Below are 18,758 nucleotides of genomic sequence, written 5' to 3' on the forward strand. Positions count from 1 at the left end.
TTTCATAGTAGCAAAAAATTTAAAAATATTGGAAATATACAAATGTAATGGAGAGTGCAAGCCTAACTTCAGGAGGTATACATTTGTGGGATGGGGTGTGTGTGTCATAACTTTATTTATAAAGCCTGTTCACCACCTAAAACAGGGCGGTCCAGCCCGTAATGCCTTTTTCTTATTATTATATATATATATATTATTGAGTTTTATTTTTTCTAACAAATAACAAATTAAACATTTTACAAACGTTGAAACATCCAGTGGCTTTTTTTCTTCCATGCTTCATGGTTTCCTGTATATTTTACTATAACCATTCAAATCAACTTTCAAACTTTTACATCAGTCAGTTACTATTTACTCTGTTGGATTTATTTTAATACTGCCAGCGTTTTCAGCTGTGTACAATCATTTTCCATATATTCAATAAATACTTTCCACTCTTCTTTAATTAAATATACGTTCTTGCTCTCTTAATCTGTGGGTTAAACCTGCAAGTTCTGCATATTCTAATATCTTTAAGTTGCCAATCTTTACAAGGGAGCTTGCTCACTTTCCATTTTTGAGCCAACAAAACATGGGCTGTTGTTGCATACATAAATAAACTACTGGCACCTGGGAATTTCTACTTGGGTTATTGCCAACAAAAAGGACTCAGGGTTTTTGGGGAAGGTAAATTTAAACATTTTTTTTAGCTCACCATAAATAATTTCTCACTTTCTTTCACCTTTCTGCATGTCCACCACATATGAAAAAAGGTACCTCCCATTTCTTTACATTTTCAACGTGTACCTGATTCTGCTTTATACATCTTAGCCAACCTATTCAGAGTTAAATGCCATCTAGGAATGATTTTCAAATACTGCAGTGGTACCTTGGTAGTCAAACGACTTGGCTCCCGAGTGCCGCAAACGTGGAAGTGAGCATTCCGGTTTGCAAACATTTTTCTGAATCCGAACGTCTGACGCGGCTTCCGATTGAGTACAGGAAGCTCCTGCAGCCAATCAGAAGCCACGCCTTGGTTTTTTAACCATTTTGGGAGTTGAACGGACTCCCGGAATGGATTAAATTCGGGAACTAAGGTACCGCTGTAGTTCTCCTTCAGAGAATAACACATAGTAAATTTCATATCACTTTTCCAAAGTTTCTCCCATGGGTCTAGTTCTATATTGTGTCCTTTATATACAGTATTGCCCAATGTGTCATTGGATGCTTTAACTAGCTTGTCTTTTGTTTCCCATTCTAATAAGAAATGATACATTTTAGACAGATGTTTATCCTTATTTTTAACAGTTCTTTTTCAAATTGTGAGCTTTGGTCCAAAACCACATTTATTTATTTATTTTTTGGTCTACCTTAAACGTATATATCTGTTGGTATTGTAACCAATCTGTAACATGGAGCCTGCAATGCCTTTTTTGGCGGCCCTCGGCTAGCGTTCAAAAAAAGCCTTAAAGTCTTACTGTGACATCTGTTAATGAAAGCGCAAACATCTATGTATTAAATTTGCTTAATCATTAAAGATATCAAATCTATTAAGGGTGTATTTAATTATATGCAATTGTGTATATTAAATATATTCTGAACACTTTATGATATGGAAATTTAATTCAGTACATTGCCCACAGTTTCTGTGCTGAAGTACTCTTGTGGCCCACTTGGTATGAAAAGTTGGGCTGCCCTGCCCTAAAAATAATGTACGAGATGCTCATGCAGTGCAGAAGAGCTAAGAGTACGTATTGTCTAAAGATGAATATAATCTGCTCTTTTCCTGGGCCTTGGCAAAACTGGGAATTGACAGTATATGCAGCAGTCTATAAATATTGGTTTGGCCGCCGAAGCAAGTCACCTGCAACTGCAGATGCGGTCTGGGAGAGAAGCAGGGTTTTCTTTTTTTTGTGGGATTTGGAAGAGGAAAGAAAAATCAAGTCTGTTGATTACAAGGGAATCCAGCAGTTTCTAATCTGCTTGAATCATAGAAAAATGCCCGGTGAGGTAGGAGCTGGTATGTTTCTGGATGTCTTACCTACCAGAGGGCAAATGGCACAATTGTGGCAAACAAGCAAGCAAGCAGATTTCTGAATTCTTCAGTGTAGGTTTCTAAGAAATGAATGGATGGCTACAAGTGGTTGTAGAGTTCAAAGGCAGGCAAAATAACAAAAAATTAAAACCATAATTTAAGAGTGTGGACAATATAGCAAGACAATCAGCAATCCATGTTGGGATTTCTGATACCAAACTCAAGTGTTTTGCTACTTAAATTGCCATAAGCAAAACAAATGGGGCTTTAACCACGGAAATGCTAAGCATGGAATAAACCCATTATGTATCAATAAGGAGTCAGCTTTCATTTTTATTCTATTTCTCTGGGCAGAAAATGTTGAAGCAGCAGGCCAAGCGACAGGCAGTTGTCATTCAATGGCTTCCCTTGGTATCGACTGAAGCAGCAGATGTGGAGGTTATGAAGGATGTTGAAACTGGTTGGTTCACTGTGATCAATACTAAAAGAGGATTTTGCTAACTAGATGTGTTTGCTGTTAGCCCTCAACTATCATGCCATGGAGCAGAGAGAGGGACCACATACCCTCACAGCTCCCACTTGGAGCCTGTCAAAAAGATTTTAAAGAAAATAAGCTTGATATAGTGGAACATAGGTTCAAGCCTACATTCTCCCCTGTATCAGTGGTTACCATATCAAGCATATTTTCCTTTAAACCTTTTTGACAGCTTCACGAGTGCTCATGTGGGTATACAAATAAAGCTCCCATCCAGTTACTTATGTACATACGGTATATAATTAAATGCTTAAATAGTTCCCAAATTGTTCTGGGCAAAGATGGGGAAATGCTATATAGCTTTCTTATTCAGCATTATTTCAGTAGCTTCTAAAATAATTGTACCAAAATTTATGCACAGAAATGTACTGCAGCAACAGCTGTCATAACTCTGGGGGCTGTTGTTTGAATTTTCTATGGTACAATATGAAGTGTTTGGAAAGCCTGCAAAACCAGTTTGATCAGATACCATTGCAAGTCACAAAACAGAATCTTTATACAAGGAGCAATGGCACCTCTACCCCACTGTCTTAAAAGTCTTTAAAAGCACACATCTGCACAAAGAATGGGATATATAAGAAGTTATGCCAATAAAGCTACAAAATAGTTATCAATATGCTAGCATTGCCACCATAGGCATTGTATTACAGATACCGTAGTACACAATTTTTTTACTAGGGAGTCTGCTTGAGTGCAAACATGGCATTTAAAGGCATCAATGCTATACACACTAACCAGGAAATAAACCTCACCAAATACACTGAAATATAAACTTGTATAGGAATTGAGGGCCATGGTCAGTACATTCAATTCCACTGAAGTCATTATACAAATCCATCCTAAAAGAAATAGCCCTGATATTACTAAAAATCATGGCAGCATAATAATGTAAATGGGGCAGCCAAGAGAAAAAGGAGGAGGGATCTGTTAAAAAAAACACACCTAAGTTGAAAGGGTCAGCAAGATAAACTATTCCTTCCCAAACTGATCATGTATAAAATCCACACATTCACAAAGGGTAACTAATTACTATTTATTTAGATCAATTTAAAAAGTGCATAGTACAAGCAAAAACCTTAGTTAAAAAACTGCAAGTTCCCAAAATGGCACAGATACGATTTTTGTCTGGCATGATTCAAACGATTTTAAAGCCTCCCAATCTAAACTATAAACACACAAGTCACATTATTACTCATGTCTGCATCAGAAAATTAAGGCTAAGTGAACTGCTGATGATTCTATAAGCACATGTGAATCTAGGATCAATGAAGATTTATGTGATCACTATTTCCCTTTGTTTTGAAGATAATAGGAGCTGTAGGATAGGATTTGATCAGGGCCACAGTGTAGAATGTATGTGGGTATAGCCCTCTTCACCCATGGTGGTCTTACAATTAAAACTCCCTCCCTGAAGCTGTTTAGCAGGTGGTGGTGACTTTAATTAGGAAACAGCATTAGAAAAGAGGGTGATCCCGTCCTCAGTGCCATGGTCCTAATCCAAATCTCTTCCCTACTCCCACACCCTGCGTAGCTAGTAACTTTTTTTTAAGTGTGAGAAAGCCTGATGCAGTGTCTAGTTTGTGCATTCAAAGCATGTTTTTTTTAAAGTATTAGAAACTAAAGCATAAACCGCAAGCCTGCTTTCTCGTTCCCATCAAGCAGGCTGTGCAGTATCTCTTTCCATCTGATCACTGAACCCTTGATACAAAGATCAAGTTCTAAGAATGAGGTCCTTCATGAGAAGTGAATCTTGTAAAGAGGCACTAAAGGACACATTCCTTTCCTCAAACACCACCAGTGTAATTGTATTGCAAAAGGAGGGAGAATGCAGTTTGGGCCTCTTAGCAGAATATTTCCATTTCCCCTAGTACACTGGACTAGATGTTGGTTGACAGCCCCTATATCCCCACCATCCCTCCATCTGAAATCTTAAAGCAGAGGTTTTCAAACTGTTCTGGCAATCCTCGAGTTCCTTGCCAGGTTTGGCAAGGGTGCACAAACATGTCTGAAAGGCAGCTTCCAATACATAGATGTACTATAGCATGCCGATCCATGCAGACCAAGAGCAACAGGTCCAGGTAGTCGGCACCATACACAAAGCTAAATGTAATGAACACCACCACAATTTTTAAAAAAAACATTATTTGAATCTTCTGCAACACAGAGTTTTGCGGCAGGTTAAGAAATCTGGAACAGCTTCTCTGATGGTCAAAAGACTGCGTTAAAGCGCAGTACGGATTGTTCTGCTAGCTCCTAAGTTAGCAAGAATGTGAACATGGTATTAATTGTCATAAGTTTTCTTGGGTGGTTGGAAATAATTTGCTATAGTAACCTCCCCCCATCTGTAAACAAAAAACTTACTGTGGTACAATTTAGGCACACTTATATTCTACTTATTCCCTACATTTACAGAAAATAACTGGACATGGGTAGCTGTGGAGTGGAATATCCATTACAGAGAAGTATACAGACAACTACTTTTATTATAGTATTTGTAAATATTCCTAGTTTCATATGTAACATTTAGTTATGCACTCTTTAGTTATCTTAATACTAAATTTATTTGCTTGCTTCCAATAAATACATTTAATTTGGCCTTATTGTAGAGAAGGATGTACTTTGGACAACACTAACACAGATATAAATAGTAGGCAGAATCCCTTTGAAACAATTCTAGTTCGCAGGCACAGAGTAAATCCAAAGTTGTATTGATGAGATACAATTTGGGTTTTGGGGAGGCTAACATGTGGCCAGTTAGATGTTGCCAGACAATAGTTTACACCATCCCTGACCATTGGCCATGCTGACTGGAAATGATGGGAGTTTTAGTCCAGCAACATCAAGAGGAGCACAGATTTGCCACCCCTGTTCTACAATTCCATAGATAATGGCACATTCAATGGGAACTTCTGTGCAGTTCCCTCCACCCCATAAATGTACATAGATCACAGATACATTATTGGTGGACTGTGTGCATTTTTGCAACTTTAGCCATAGGCAGGGAGAGAACAATTTGTTTGAAAAAATGACAACTAGGCTTTAATTTTCTTTCAGATATTATTGCAAAGTGCAATGCCTAGAGTCCAATGAACATCAGCAAAAATGCCACATATGTTAACTTATTCAAATATAATGGGAGGGGGTGCAAAACAATTATAAATGTATGGAACAGAACAGTATTGTGTGCGACATAGAGAAGTATTCTGGTCACGTTCGTTCTTTTGGTCATGCAAGGTTACAGTCGCTGAGCTTCCTCCAGTAAGGTCTAGTCCACAGGTGGAGCTGGTGGTTCTTGTCCCTGTGTGTCAAGAATACACTGATTTATATATTTTAATTTCATTTGGCAGCCTGCTTTTCAAGACAGACATTCTATGTAAAGGGGCATGACATACAAATTAAAACATAGGCAATAAAATATAAAGCATCTACTTAAAACTACTGAAAGCTAGTGCAAATAACCCAGCGTAACTTAAAACACATACATAACCAGCACTAGTTGTACTGCTTGCAAGTTACTCACTGAAGGCCATGACAAAAAGATGGGTCTTCAAGGCCCATTTAAAAGTATCAAGGGATGAAGCTTTCCTCATGTCACATGGGACTGAATTCCACAACAGCAGGCTACCACCAAAACGTCCCTGATCTATGTGCCCGCCATTAGAGCAATAGGAATGTGTACAAAAGAGAACAAAGATTAGAACAGAAGAAAGAAATGTGTACAAGAGAACAAGCTGTCCATTTCAAGATTCGCCGTACACCTTTTTGAGTTTGTTTCCATTAGGGAATGCAATGGCAGAACCAGGAGTGCCAGGGACAGATAGAACTCTAGCTGAGTGAGCTACTTAGAACTGGAAGCATTCAGAGATGTCGTCAGGCCTGGAGGTGAATAGAGATGCCCCATATCACTCCCTTTGATAGACCAAGAAGACGCTTCCAGAGTGACCACACAATTTATTAACACCAGGAAGCGGGCATCTGTCATTGTCTAGTTAGCAGGGCAGACCTTCCTGTCTGCTGAGAACTAGTAGTCTTAGTGTCACCTTATCCCTGACTCAGTTCCATGCAAAACCGTCCCGAGTTCCAGCCTGATCCTGATACCAGCTACAAAAGGGAATCTTCAATACTCTCTATCAAAAAACAACAACCCCCCAACAATACACACAGACCTCTTTCTGTTTCCTTCCCTTCTTCTACGCATGGGTGACCGATCTTCCACATAACTGCTAGAAGTATAACAAACTTGGAGAAATTGTTCAAAACGTTTTATAAATCTGTCGTGCATGAACTTTGCGCAGTGCTAGTGTGTTGTGTGGGATGAAAGAGGAGGGTATTTGCTGTGTGTAACAACATTACAGATTTCCATTGGTTGAAACCACTGCTTTAAGGTACTTTTTATTTAGGACTGCACCAGATAAATGGATGAGGAAAATGCATTACTGGACACAGTGTAGCCCAATCTGCTAAAAGCTACATATGAATTGCATTTGTGTCTTGGTTTTTCTTCGAGAAACTCAGGCTTCTGCATCACATATTCCCCTCTCCCTGCCTCGTCGTCTGACATATAGGGAGGTTAACTAAAACGTCCGAATACTCACATTATGTGGGCTGGATGGTTTTTCAGCTGTAAAAGGTCTTCTTAGGTTAGCAGGTCTCATCAAGAACAGTACCAGTGCCAGAACCAGCCAGCCCACCATTATCATTGTCACACTGATGTCATTATCAGCAGACGGATTGGGTCCTGGCACTGGAAGGAAAAGAACATAATGAATTAAACAGATTTTAAAATTAACTACAATTAAGGGGACCCAGGTGGGGATTACACAGCATTTTGGGAGAAACAAGAGGGTCAAGCTAAGGTAGAATCTCAGGCTCAACAAATAAGTTCAGCTCTTGAAGGAGGGCTAACTGGCTTGGAAAGAGAAAAGTAGCTCCACCTCCTGAGTCACTGAACAAACACGGTCCATGTGAGTCACTGTACTGACTGTTAAGCCTTAACCTCAAGAAATAGATGACTACCGGTATTTCTTAAACACTGTCTGCTTCTTTTCCACTTCATCTTTAATCGCTTTTAAACTGATCACAGGGCTAGTTATTTCATCCGTACTCATCTCTAAAGGTTTATGGTGCCATCTGGCAACTTTCCAACAGATGGGTGCTCTCAGCTTTCTCACTTCCATATTTATTTTCTTCCCTCTGTGTCTTTTACTTGCTGGTCAACAGGGCCCCTAACGTTAGCACAGTTTTTGAAAATGTAAAGAGCAAATACTTGCTGATTATTACCAAGAACCTGTCATCTACCCACTGACCAATATACCGTAAATTTTGTGGCGGTGGTGAAAGGCTGAAGCTATTGAGGCCTCCACACAGGGGGCTGTATGAGGGATATAGATATAGACACACATGCAGAAAACACACATTTATGCAAAGATTCAAGTAGTCTAGTATGTTTACATTAATATTATTTAATTAGATGGCCCGGCCACGCGTTGCTGTGGTGTTTTGTTTTGTTTTGTTTTGTTTTTTGCTTTTTAAAATTCTCCTGGAAGCTCCTGTTTTCATTCTTCCCTGTCCCTTTAGAGCAAGGGTCAGCAACCTTTTTCGGCCGTGGGCTGGTCCACTGTCCCTCAGACCATGTGGTGGGCCGGACTATATATATATATTTTTTTGGGGGGGAATGAACTAATTCCTATGCCCCACAAATAACCCAGAGATGCATTTTAAATAAAAGGACACATTCTACTCATGTAAAAACACACCGATTCCCATTACATAAAAGAACACATTCTACTCATGTAAAAACAGCACAACAGCCATTTTAAGTGAGGGCACTGGGGACCTTAAACAGCATTCTCCCCCACCCTAGTCCCAAATTCGAACGCTGGTCTCTCTCATAAATGCGTGCCTGCCGCTTTAATAGAATTAAACCCTTGCCCTAGATTTAACATCTCCCCCCCCCGAAACCTGATACATGGTACAGTCCGCTCTCGCATTGAGCCTGGGGTCAGAAGGGACCATAACGATGCAAGGAGGGGTGATAGGGAACTGGTAGGGTCCTTATACATTTGTGTGCGGCACTTTTTCCTCTTCTGATAACTGGAGTTTCGTTTGTAAAGCGATACAGCAGTGCAGAAAAGATTGTGTGTGGAGACAGGATAGGGAGCAAAGCATAGTTGCTGAGCTTTCTCATCCTACATCCCCCCCCCCGCCATAAGGAATGGTATGGCCCGGGCCTAAAAACGTTTTCCTGCCTGGAGCTGAAACTACTAAGAAGAGTTTAGGCCTTCCTCTTAACTGTTTTTTTGGTGATCTTTTCTGAGTGTGGTAAGAGTGCAGAGGCTGGTGCTAGGGAGCTTAATGGGGGCTGTCCCTGCTGTCTGTTCCTCCAGTGGTTGCACACAGGAAAACAGAGGACTGAGGTTAAGGAGGTTTTTTGGTCTGTGACGCTGCCCTGCGATGAGCCTTTCTATTGGTTGTTGTTCAAAGTCTTCAGTTCTGTTGCTGGTGACACATAATGTGTGCGCCATTTTTTTTGGCCTTTATTCTATATTTTAGGCATGATAGGTGGTTTGTGTGTGTTTTTTTTAAATTTTTATTATGCCAGATCCTTCCTTGATGGTCATGTTACGCTGTGTCCTAAATTTGATGCGCTTTGGTCCAGCGGTTACGGAGAACATCGGTGTCCGCCATGCACACAATGGGAACATTTTAATATATACAGATAAAGTTAGTACCAAATTGATTAAATCCGCAGCAGCAGTGCCTCAATGGTGCAAAGTGCCTTCCATCAACTTCGGATAGGGATAGCGTAACTACTGTTGTCTATGCTCTGGTAACCTCTACCGGTAGGTTAGATTACTGCAATGCATTATACATAGGGCTGCTTCTGAAGCTGGTTCGGAAACTTGCTAGTGCAGAAATGGGCAGCCAGGTTGCTCACCAGGACCAGACAGTTTGAGCATATTACACCGATCCTGGCCCAACGGCACTGGCTCCCAATTATGGCCCAATTCAAACTACTGGTTTTGATCTATAAAGCCCTAAACAGCTCAGGACTGCAATACTTCCAGAGCCACCTCTCCCCATATGAACCTACCCAGACCCTGTGATGATCATCTGAGGCTCTTATTCATGTGCTGCTTCAATGAGAGGTCTGGAGGGTGGCAACACAAGAAGGGGCCTTTTCTGCAGTGGCTCCCCATTTGTGGAATGCTCTCCCCAGGGAGACTCACCTGGTACCTTCATTATACACCTTTAGGTGCCAGGCAAAAACATTCCTCTTCAAACAGGCTTTTGGCTGATGAACATCCTATATCCTTTTAAATGTGTTCACAAGGGGGTGGTTATTGGTTTGGTTTGTTATTGTTTTTATTATGTTTTTACGCTGTGAACTGCCCTGAGATCTTCGGACAAAGAGTGCTATACAAATTTAATGAATAAATAAAAATAATATAAAAACAGGAGGATTGCTCAGCCATGATTACTGAGCAGAGGGATGCCTCCACTCAGTCCAAACCTCCCACAGTCTGGCTTGAGAAACAGTTTTGCTTGCTCTGTTAATCTTGCAGCAGTAAAGAAAACGAATTCGGCTCAGAGCTTGGTGCCAGAAGAGTGCTGCCATAAGAAGCCAAAGAACATTGAAGGCAGCAGTATCATGTAGTCGCAGTTCTCAGAGAGGAAACATGATAAGCAACGCGGGTGGCAGTGTGGGTTAAACCACAGCCTAGGGCTTGCTGATCACAATGTCAGCGGTTCAAATCCCCATGACGGGGTGAGCTCCCGTTGCTTGGTCCCAGCTCCTGCCCACCTAGCAGTTCAAAAGCAGTCAAAGTGCAAGTAGATAAATAGGTACCGCTCCAGCAGGAAGGTAAACCGCGTTTCCGTGTGCTGCTCTGGTTCACCAGAAGCGGCTTAGTCATACTGGCCACATGACCCAGAAGCTGTACGCCGGCTCCCTCGGCCAGTAACGTAAGCTGAGCGTCACAACCCCAGAGTCGGACACGACTGGACCTAATGGTCAGGGGTCCCTTTACCTTTACCTTTCTTCTGTAGCCCACAAAACAATATCCCCCTAAACTTCTGGAGGCCTCATTTCACTCATCATTTGGGCAGCAGTATAACGGCAACTGATGCGACAAGGTCTGTGAGAGACAAAAGCTAGATATCTGGGCTGCTGTGGAGTTTTAAATCCATCAAATATCTTACAGATAAGCTGACCACCTCTTTAAGAAGCTGTTCTCTTCAAGGCAACACTTGAAGCTCCTGTTTCCAGGGCTCATCAGTTATCTGCATATCCGCCAAATGCATCTCCTGTATTACATCCCTCTCAACTTCAAACTGCGGAAGAGACCTTCAGTTTCCATGGGCAAAGGTTATTAGCAGTGTCCTTGGGGCAAGGGCAGAGAGGGAAGGCCTAGCAGGAAATAAGCTCAGAGTAGGAAGCAATTAAAATGATATGATTTTTAAAACCTCAGGAGTAAGGTTTCTTCCTCCTGTGACATTTGTTGTTGTTGTTCAGTCGTTCAGTCGTGTCCGACTCTTCGTGACCCCATGGACCAGAGCACGCCAGGCACGCCTATCCTTCACTGCCTCTCGCAGTTTGGCCAAACTCATGTTAGTAGCTTCGAGAACACTGTCCAACCATCTCATCCTCTGTCGTCCCCTTCTCCTTGTGCTGCCTTCCATCTTTCCCAACATCAGGGTCTTTTCTAGGGAGTCTTCCCTTCTCATGAGGTGGCCAAAGTACTGGAGCCTCAACTTCAGGATCTGTCCTTCTAGTGAGCACTCAGGGCTGATTTCTTTGAGAATGGATAGGTTTGATCTTCTTGCAGTCCATGGGACTCTCAAGAGTCTCCTCCAGCACCATAATTCAAAAGCATCAATTCTTCGGCGATCAGCCTTCTTGATGGTCCAGCTCTCACTTCCGTACATTACTACTGGGAAAACCATAGCTTTAACTATACGGACCTTTGTCGGCAAGGTGATGTCTTTGCTTTTTAAGATGCTGTCTAGGTTTGTCATTGCTTTTCTCCCAAGAAGCAGGCGTCTTCTAATTTCGTGACTGCTGTCACCATCTGCAGTGATCGTGGAACCCAAAAAAGTGAAATCTCTCACTGCCTCCATTTCTTCCCCTTCTATTTGCCAGGAGGTGATGGGACCAGTGGCCATGATCTTAGTTTTTTTGATGTTGAGCTTCAGACCATATTTTGCGCTCTCCTCTTTCACCCTCATTAGAAGGTTCTTTAATTCCTCCTCACTTTCTGCCATCAAGGTAGTGTCATCAGCATATCTGAGGTTGTTGATATTTTTTCCGGCAATCTTAATTCCGGTTTGGGATTCATCCAGTCCAGCCTTTCGCATGATGAATTCTGCATATAAGTTAAATAAGCAGGGAGACAATATACAGCCTTGTCGTACTCCTTTCCCAATTTTGAACCAATCAGTTGTTCCATATCCAGTTCTAACTGTAGCTTCTTGTCCCACATAGAGATTTCTCAGGAGACAAATGAGGTGATCCGGCACTCCCATTTCTTTAAGAACTTGTCCTGTGACATAGCTCTGTTCAATATACACCGAGCCTCTGGCTACCCACTCCTTTCCTCAATGTATTGAAAGAATAAATATTTAAAAATATAATCAAACTAAAGAGAAAACAGTTAATACTGTATTTAATAATTATATAGTGCCAAGGTATAGGAAAAGCTTGTGGCATGCTTTAAACATTTTCGTAAATTATCTTTGCAACAGCCTTCAAGGTATGGTTGAAGGAGGACAGGATATTGCTCATGCGGCAGACGGGAGGTCTGAGCTAGAAGCTTGTTGAAGGCCGTCTAATAAGTTCACGGCTAAACTGATATTTGGAATGGGGATTATTTGTTCCCAGCTCACATTATGATGATAACCACAATCTTATGCAGAGATTTTGCCAATGGGGCAGAGAGGAAGGGCCCTATCCTTGTTCTGTAAAGCAGTGATGGGAAATTTTTATGCTGTCGATGATTGCATTCCCTCGGGGTAGTCTCATGTGGGATACATGTCAATGATGGGCAGAGGAGGGTTGATGAGGGGCAGGAACAAAGTTTTATGCATTAAATAATCCAGAATAAAGACTGCTCTCTTCAGCTTTCATCATGGCTAACTCAGATTAGAAATCCTATGCTGGTCTTCTCAGATGTAAGCCCTGAACTAGGTTTGATGGGGTTATTTTCTGGAAAGCAATTCCACTCTGACTTTAGTGAGCTGTATATGTACACATCCCAATTTATTTTCATCACATAAAATAGTGCCCTTTCTGAAACTATATAGAAAGAGCGAAAGCACAATTTTAAAGCTAGAAGTAATGAGAAAACAAAGAAGGAAGAAAATGATAGAATGGAGAAATTGAGAAGCTACAGTAAATGTTGGAAGGGCACACAAAATTAGCTGGGAGGCGGGAATTACACGTTGGGCCACAGGTTTCTCTCCACTGTGTTGCAAAGGGAGAAGCAACATGCCTTGGTGATAAGACAGAATAAAAGTACTGTATGGTCTAAAAACAATGAAGACCTTGTTAAGCTAAACTAGTTAAGAGAGTAGTTAGTGCTCAAATGAGTAAAACGTAAGGTAAAGGACCCCTGGATGGTTAAGTCCAGTCCAAGGCGACTATGGGGTTGCAGCGCTCATCTCGCTTTCAGGCCGAGGGAGCCAGTGTTTGCCCACAAACAGCTTTCCGTGCCATGTGGTCACTGCTTCTGGTGCAATGGGACACTGTGACGGAAGCCAGAGCGCACGGAAATGCCATTTACCTTCCCGCCACAGCGGTACCTATTTATCTACTTGCACTGGTATGCTTTCGAACTGCTACGTTGGCAGGAGCTGGGACAGACCAACAGGAGCTCACCCCATCATGGGGATTCGAACCACTGACCTTCTGATCAGTAAGCCCATGAGGCACAGTGGTTTAGACCACAGCACCACCCGCATCCCTTTCCCAGATGAGTGCAACCACCTAGACACCAAATGTTCATGATCAGTGATGGAAGAAAGATAATATAGAAACGTAAGAAAATAAATAAAAGGAAAGAGAGAGAAGTCAAAGGTAAAGCCAAGGCTTTGTGTCTTTTCAGTGGGGTGGACAGTGAGCTGGTTTGCACAATATGCTACTAAGTCAAAGCATGCTCTTTATTGGTAAGGAGAAAGTATAAACTGGTTCAGAGACAACACCTTGGTCAGTAGCAAAAAAAAGAAAGGACTGTGGAGGAGCAAACCAGCTGCAAGCTCCTCTCTTGGGAACACAAATGTTCATGCAGTCTTGCCAAGCCAAGGTTTGGCTGTTGTGTGAACCAGGCCATTGTCTGCAGACACCTAAATGAAGTTCCACCAAGTTCACTCTAGCTCTCTGCTTTTGCCACTACGCAACCCAGACCACACAGGAGAGTGGTGTCAATATTATATACTATGGTCCGTTTACTAACAACCTGTGATCATTCCCAGGCTGACTGGAGACAACCACCGGTGTGCTGCAAGAAATGATTTAAGGCTCCTTCCAACCAGCCTCCAACAGTGGTGGGATATTTTGATGTCTTTCTCTTCTCCTTCAGGCGTGACTGAATGAGCCAATCAAAGCTGACAGAGAAAACAACAGAATTAGCTGCCCGCAGAAGGGCCATTCTGTCTTTGTGCCAAGTTTCTGCTTTGGCAAGGTCTTTCCCCAATCTTTATGGACATAACAGGTGTCATTAGATGCCAATTTTACTTGCAAAATAACCATTTTTAAAGTATCAAAAGTTCAGGGAGCACTGCTATATTATCTCAAAGCAAATGAATGCTGTTTCACTTTGTCTGGATGCAAAGACCAAACCCAAGAGCTTTAAACTTCTACAAAATACTCCAAATGTGCAAAATTCAGGGAGTTCCCCTCTCAAGTCATCGTTTTCATAATGATTCATTCATTTGCAGCAATGGAACAGACGTCAGGCTGACTTCAGCAGAGCCCCATCCCTCCTGCTTCCTAAACCAAACCCCACCCAAAGTTCCAGCCTTTACTGCTGTAATCATTGGCCAAAAGGGTTTGTTTGTATAAGCTGGGTCTCAGACAGGAAGCAAAATAATCATAGGCTCCCAAACCACTTGCTGCACTCCTCCAGTTCTTCATTCCTATCAGCAGATGTGACTAAGGGAAGACAACACAGCAGACGTCATAATTCCCTGCCAATTTGCACTAAGCTCCCTCACCTCAAATCTAGAAATAAGCTTATTATTCCACTAGGCATTTGGTCTTTTCAGTTGATATTGGGGGTGGGTGGGAAGTGTTTGCAATTTTTTTAACTGCTGTTCCCATCTTCTTTTAAACTGTTTTGAGTATGTTTCCCTGAATCCCCCCTTTAATTCTAATATGTAAGCCACTATGAGTGTTTTATCTAAGAACAGAAATCGGGTTTGCGTGAAGTTCCTAAATGAATTGTGTGTGCCAGAATCTATAAATTCTAAAAGCAAGCCACCCCGAGGTTTTCATGTAAGACAGATATTCAGGATATAAAGTTCCCAAAGTCATTTGTGTGCCAGGATCTACACTCTCTAGAGCTCTGCTTAGGGAACCTATGATCTTCCAGATGCTGTTGGACTCTGATTCTCGTAAGTTGAGGCAGCTTGGCCAATCAGGAATGATGAGAATTGGAGTTCGACAACATCTGGAGTCCCTCATTTCTGGTTTAAGAGAAGGCTGGGGGGAGGGCACAAAATAAATACAGAAGAAAGCTAGTGACAGGGAATCCGGAGATGAAACTCAGAATCTAAGGGAGCAAGTCAAAATGTAGTCTAGTGAGCCATTCCCTGTTGAATACAGGCCCCCAGACATCAAAGATACCTTGGATGTACAACATCTGCCCTTGCAGTTGGCTGGCAAGCAGCATGAAACTTCTGGGTTGGCTAAGCCTGGTGCAAATATTAGCAGCTGGGCCTTCTGCCTTGCCTGCTACGCAAAGCAGTGTATTCTTAGTGCTGCACTTGAGGTTCCAGCATTTAGACAGCTGGCCATGTAGTTAACTCTCCAGGTCTGAACACTCATAGCCTCTTACTGGCCCCAACACACTTTATGTAAAAATTCCAAACATGTTCTTAAAAGGTAAAGGGACCCCTGACTGTTAGGTCCAGTCGTGAATGACTCTGGGGTTGCGGTGCTCATCTTGCGTTACTGGCTGAGGGAGCTGGCGTACAGCTTCCGGGTCATGTGGCCAGCATGACTAACCCGCTTCTGGTGAACCAGAGCAGCGCACGGAAACGCCATTTACCTTCCCACCAGAGCGGTACCTATTTATCTACAGTGGTGCCCCGCTAGACGAAAATATTTTCGTTCTGCGAAAATTTTCGTCTAGCGGGTTTTTCGTCTAGACGGAAAAAAAAGACGAAAAATTTTCGTCTTGCGAGGCAGCCCCATAGACAAATTCGTCTTGCGGGGCAGCCTTCCGCTAGACGAATGCCTTCGTCTAGCGAGTTTTTTGTCTTGCGAGGCATTCGTCTAGCGGGGCACCACTGTACTTGCACTTTGATGTGCTTTTGAACTGCTAGGTTGGCAGGAGCAGGAACCGAGCAACGGGAGCTCACCCCGTCGCGGGTATTGGAACCGCTGACCTTCTGATCGGCAAGCCCTAGGCTCTGTGGTTTAGACCACAGCTAATTCTCACTGTGTTTTTATATCACTCTTAAACATCCAAACACTGCCAACCCCCTCCCGCTTTTTTTTTCAAGAGAGTAGGAAAGATGGAAAATAAGACTGTAGTGTACAATCTAGCATGATGAATCATGAACCTGGGTCTTTATCAGTGCACACTAGTACCTGGCTGGAACGGTTATGCATTCCAAAACTGGAAGATCAACTTCCAACTAAGAAAAAAAAAAGGCTTCTAGTGTTCCTTTGGTTCAAATTACGATACAATGGCATGATTCTTTCTGAATTATCTAGGCATTTCTCCATTTGGATCAAAATGCATGCCCCTGAAATTTCTCAAAATGCTGTTTTGATATCCTAATCTGATTATACTTTTCACAGAGCAACACCCACCCCTAGCCCTCAGCCATGCATTGTCGTCGCCCCCCGCCCCATTTTCTATTTTAGAAAATAAACCACTTTTAAGTTTTATTACAAACAAGGTACTATATATAAAAAGTTGTGAACTAAATAAAGTAAAATACAGTTGCAGAGATAACAATCTAAAGCAGAAGTCCTAAGCAGGGAGAAAGGGCTTCTGAATCCTTTCTTATCCAGTGGTTATTCCATTTATTAAAAAAAAATCACCCCCTCCCAAATTGCAGCAAGTAAGCAGATGGGAACATTTTAAATGGGAGGGGGGACCAGAGAGAAAACCTAAGAAGTATCTCCCTGCTTCAGTGAAGTTCTCCCCCTTTAGAGTGCAACAATCCCAGTGGTGTTTTGTGAAAAGAAAAGAAAAAGGTTAAAACGTGAAAGATGAAACTCAGTCTAATGCACATTTAGCCCTCAATCTTTTCCTTTGCATCTATTCCTTAACACTAATTATTTTAGCCCTGAGATTAGCAGGAGGGTCACTCCCACTTGCCATTTCCATTGATGAGAGTAGCTCGTTATATGGGGAACCAGAGTAAGGCCTGCTTTGTTGTGATGCCCCCCACCCAGCTTAGACTCACAGAAAGCTTTCTGATCTAAACGGGATTTTGCCGCATGATGAAGATGGCATGCTTAGACTTATTCTGTCCAACTATCTTCCTGTATTTTGTAATGCTTGTGGCTGTTGTTTTATTGGTGTTTAAATTGTATTATTATTTTTTGGATATATTTCTGTTTGTGTAATTATACACACACACACACACACACACACACACACAGAGCTGTTGAGTTGCTTTGTGCTGGAAAGCAATATACAAAAGTGTTTAAAAATATACATGCAAGATTTCCCTACTACTCACGTTCCTGAAGGCATTCCGTGTCTGTGCAGTAGGATTGAGATTGCCGTAACTGAAATGAAGAGAACAGAAACTTGCTTAGAGAAAAAAGAGACTTCATCCATTCTAAGATTTGTGGGTGAGTCTTCAGAATTTCTGAAATCAAATGAACTTTGTAGAGTCAAGTGCGAAGTCTTGGAAGTTAACTATTGTTAACTACATGGGGTTTACTTTCAAAATTTTACTTGTATATCAAAATTATTTTATTTTTCAGCTTTTCAATAAGTGCTAGAAATTTGGTAATAATCACTGGTCGAAAAAAGATGTTCCATTTTTTTTAATAAAAAAAAGTAGCCCCTCCCAATACACGACATCACAGTCGGCTTTTGAAACCAAAGCAGTTGGCTGTACAATATGGAGGAGCTGCTATTAAAACAATGAAGTGCGGACCCATTCCAAATCTCTAGCCAGACACAACCTTCTACTGGATCAGAAAGAGCAGACCTAAACCAGATATATGTCCAAATGCACATCTCAAACCAAATGCAGTCTCTCCACACTACATCATTTTCAATGGAATGCTCACTTGGGGACAAACTATGTTATATTAAGCATGTTTTAAAAAAGCACCATGCTGAGCACTGATATCTTTTGTTTTGAAAGAGAAACAGCTAGACAGGGTCCTGATCCAAATTAGGGGACTGTACCAGTTTCCCCACCAAAACCTGCCCCTCCCTTCCCATCAGCTGCTATTTGTACTTAAAGGTACCGTTCGCAGTAAAACGTCACATCTGTGCACAAGGAGCAGCTGTAGGGTGGATTTTTGGCAGGGAAATAGCTAAGGGTCCCATGTGACTATGCTTCCTTCACAACAGAAGCGGCAAGCTTGGGCGTGCTTTTTTAAAAGCATGTTTAATGTAGCAATGTAATTTGGCCACACTACAACACTCAGACGAACAATCTGATGGGCATTCATTTACCCTGCAATCATCCCACACAACTGAAAGGATTATGGGGTGGTGGGTGGACCAAGAAATCCAAGAACGCACGCCAAAGGTCAACCCCAAGGGGCATTTCCTAAGCACAAGTCCCTCCTCCTTTTCTGTTCCAGTGCTATCAGATGAGTGTTCACCTATGCTATTTGCTTCACTTCCATCTCTTTACAGCGGCCAGCCCTTGATCCCTTCTGCACTGGAGGGATAGGGGAATTAGAGATTTCACACACACAGCATTTTCCCAACTATATTGAAGGTTTCTCACACCTGTCCTTTCTCCTATTTTAGCATCAACACAAAACACCCACTTTACAATCAGAGA

The 18,758-nt window shown here is 41.9% G+C and overlaps 1 protein-coding gene across 1 annotated transcript in view; it reads right to left on the reverse strand.

Annotated features, from left to right (window-relative positions):
- Window positions 1-4,145: 4,145 nt before the first annotated feature.
- SMIM14 (small integral membrane protein 14) overlaps window positions 4,146-18,758 on the reverse strand; it is a 31,329-nt gene continuing 16,716 nt past the window's right edge. The window contains exons 3-5 of the mRNA XM_033160265.1: window positions 17,466-17,514; window positions 7,145-7,293; window positions 4,146-5,847 (exon numbers count right to left, since the gene is read on the reverse strand). Of these exons, the coding sequence (XP_033016156.1) occupies window positions 5,815-5,847; window positions 7,145-7,293; window positions 17,466-17,514 (231 nt within the window). The 3' untranslated portion in view covers window positions 4,146-5,814. The remainder of the gene's footprint in view (window positions 5,848-7,144; window positions 7,294-17,465; window positions 17,515-18,758) is intronic.

Source organism: Lacerta agilis, chromosome 9 (genome assembly GCF_009819535.1).
Source record: "Lacerta agilis isolate rLacAgi1 chromosome 9, rLacAgi1.pri, whole genome shotgun sequence".
Taxonomy (NCBI): Eukaryota; Metazoa; Chordata; class Lepidosauria; order Squamata; family Lacertidae; genus Lacerta; species Lacerta agilis.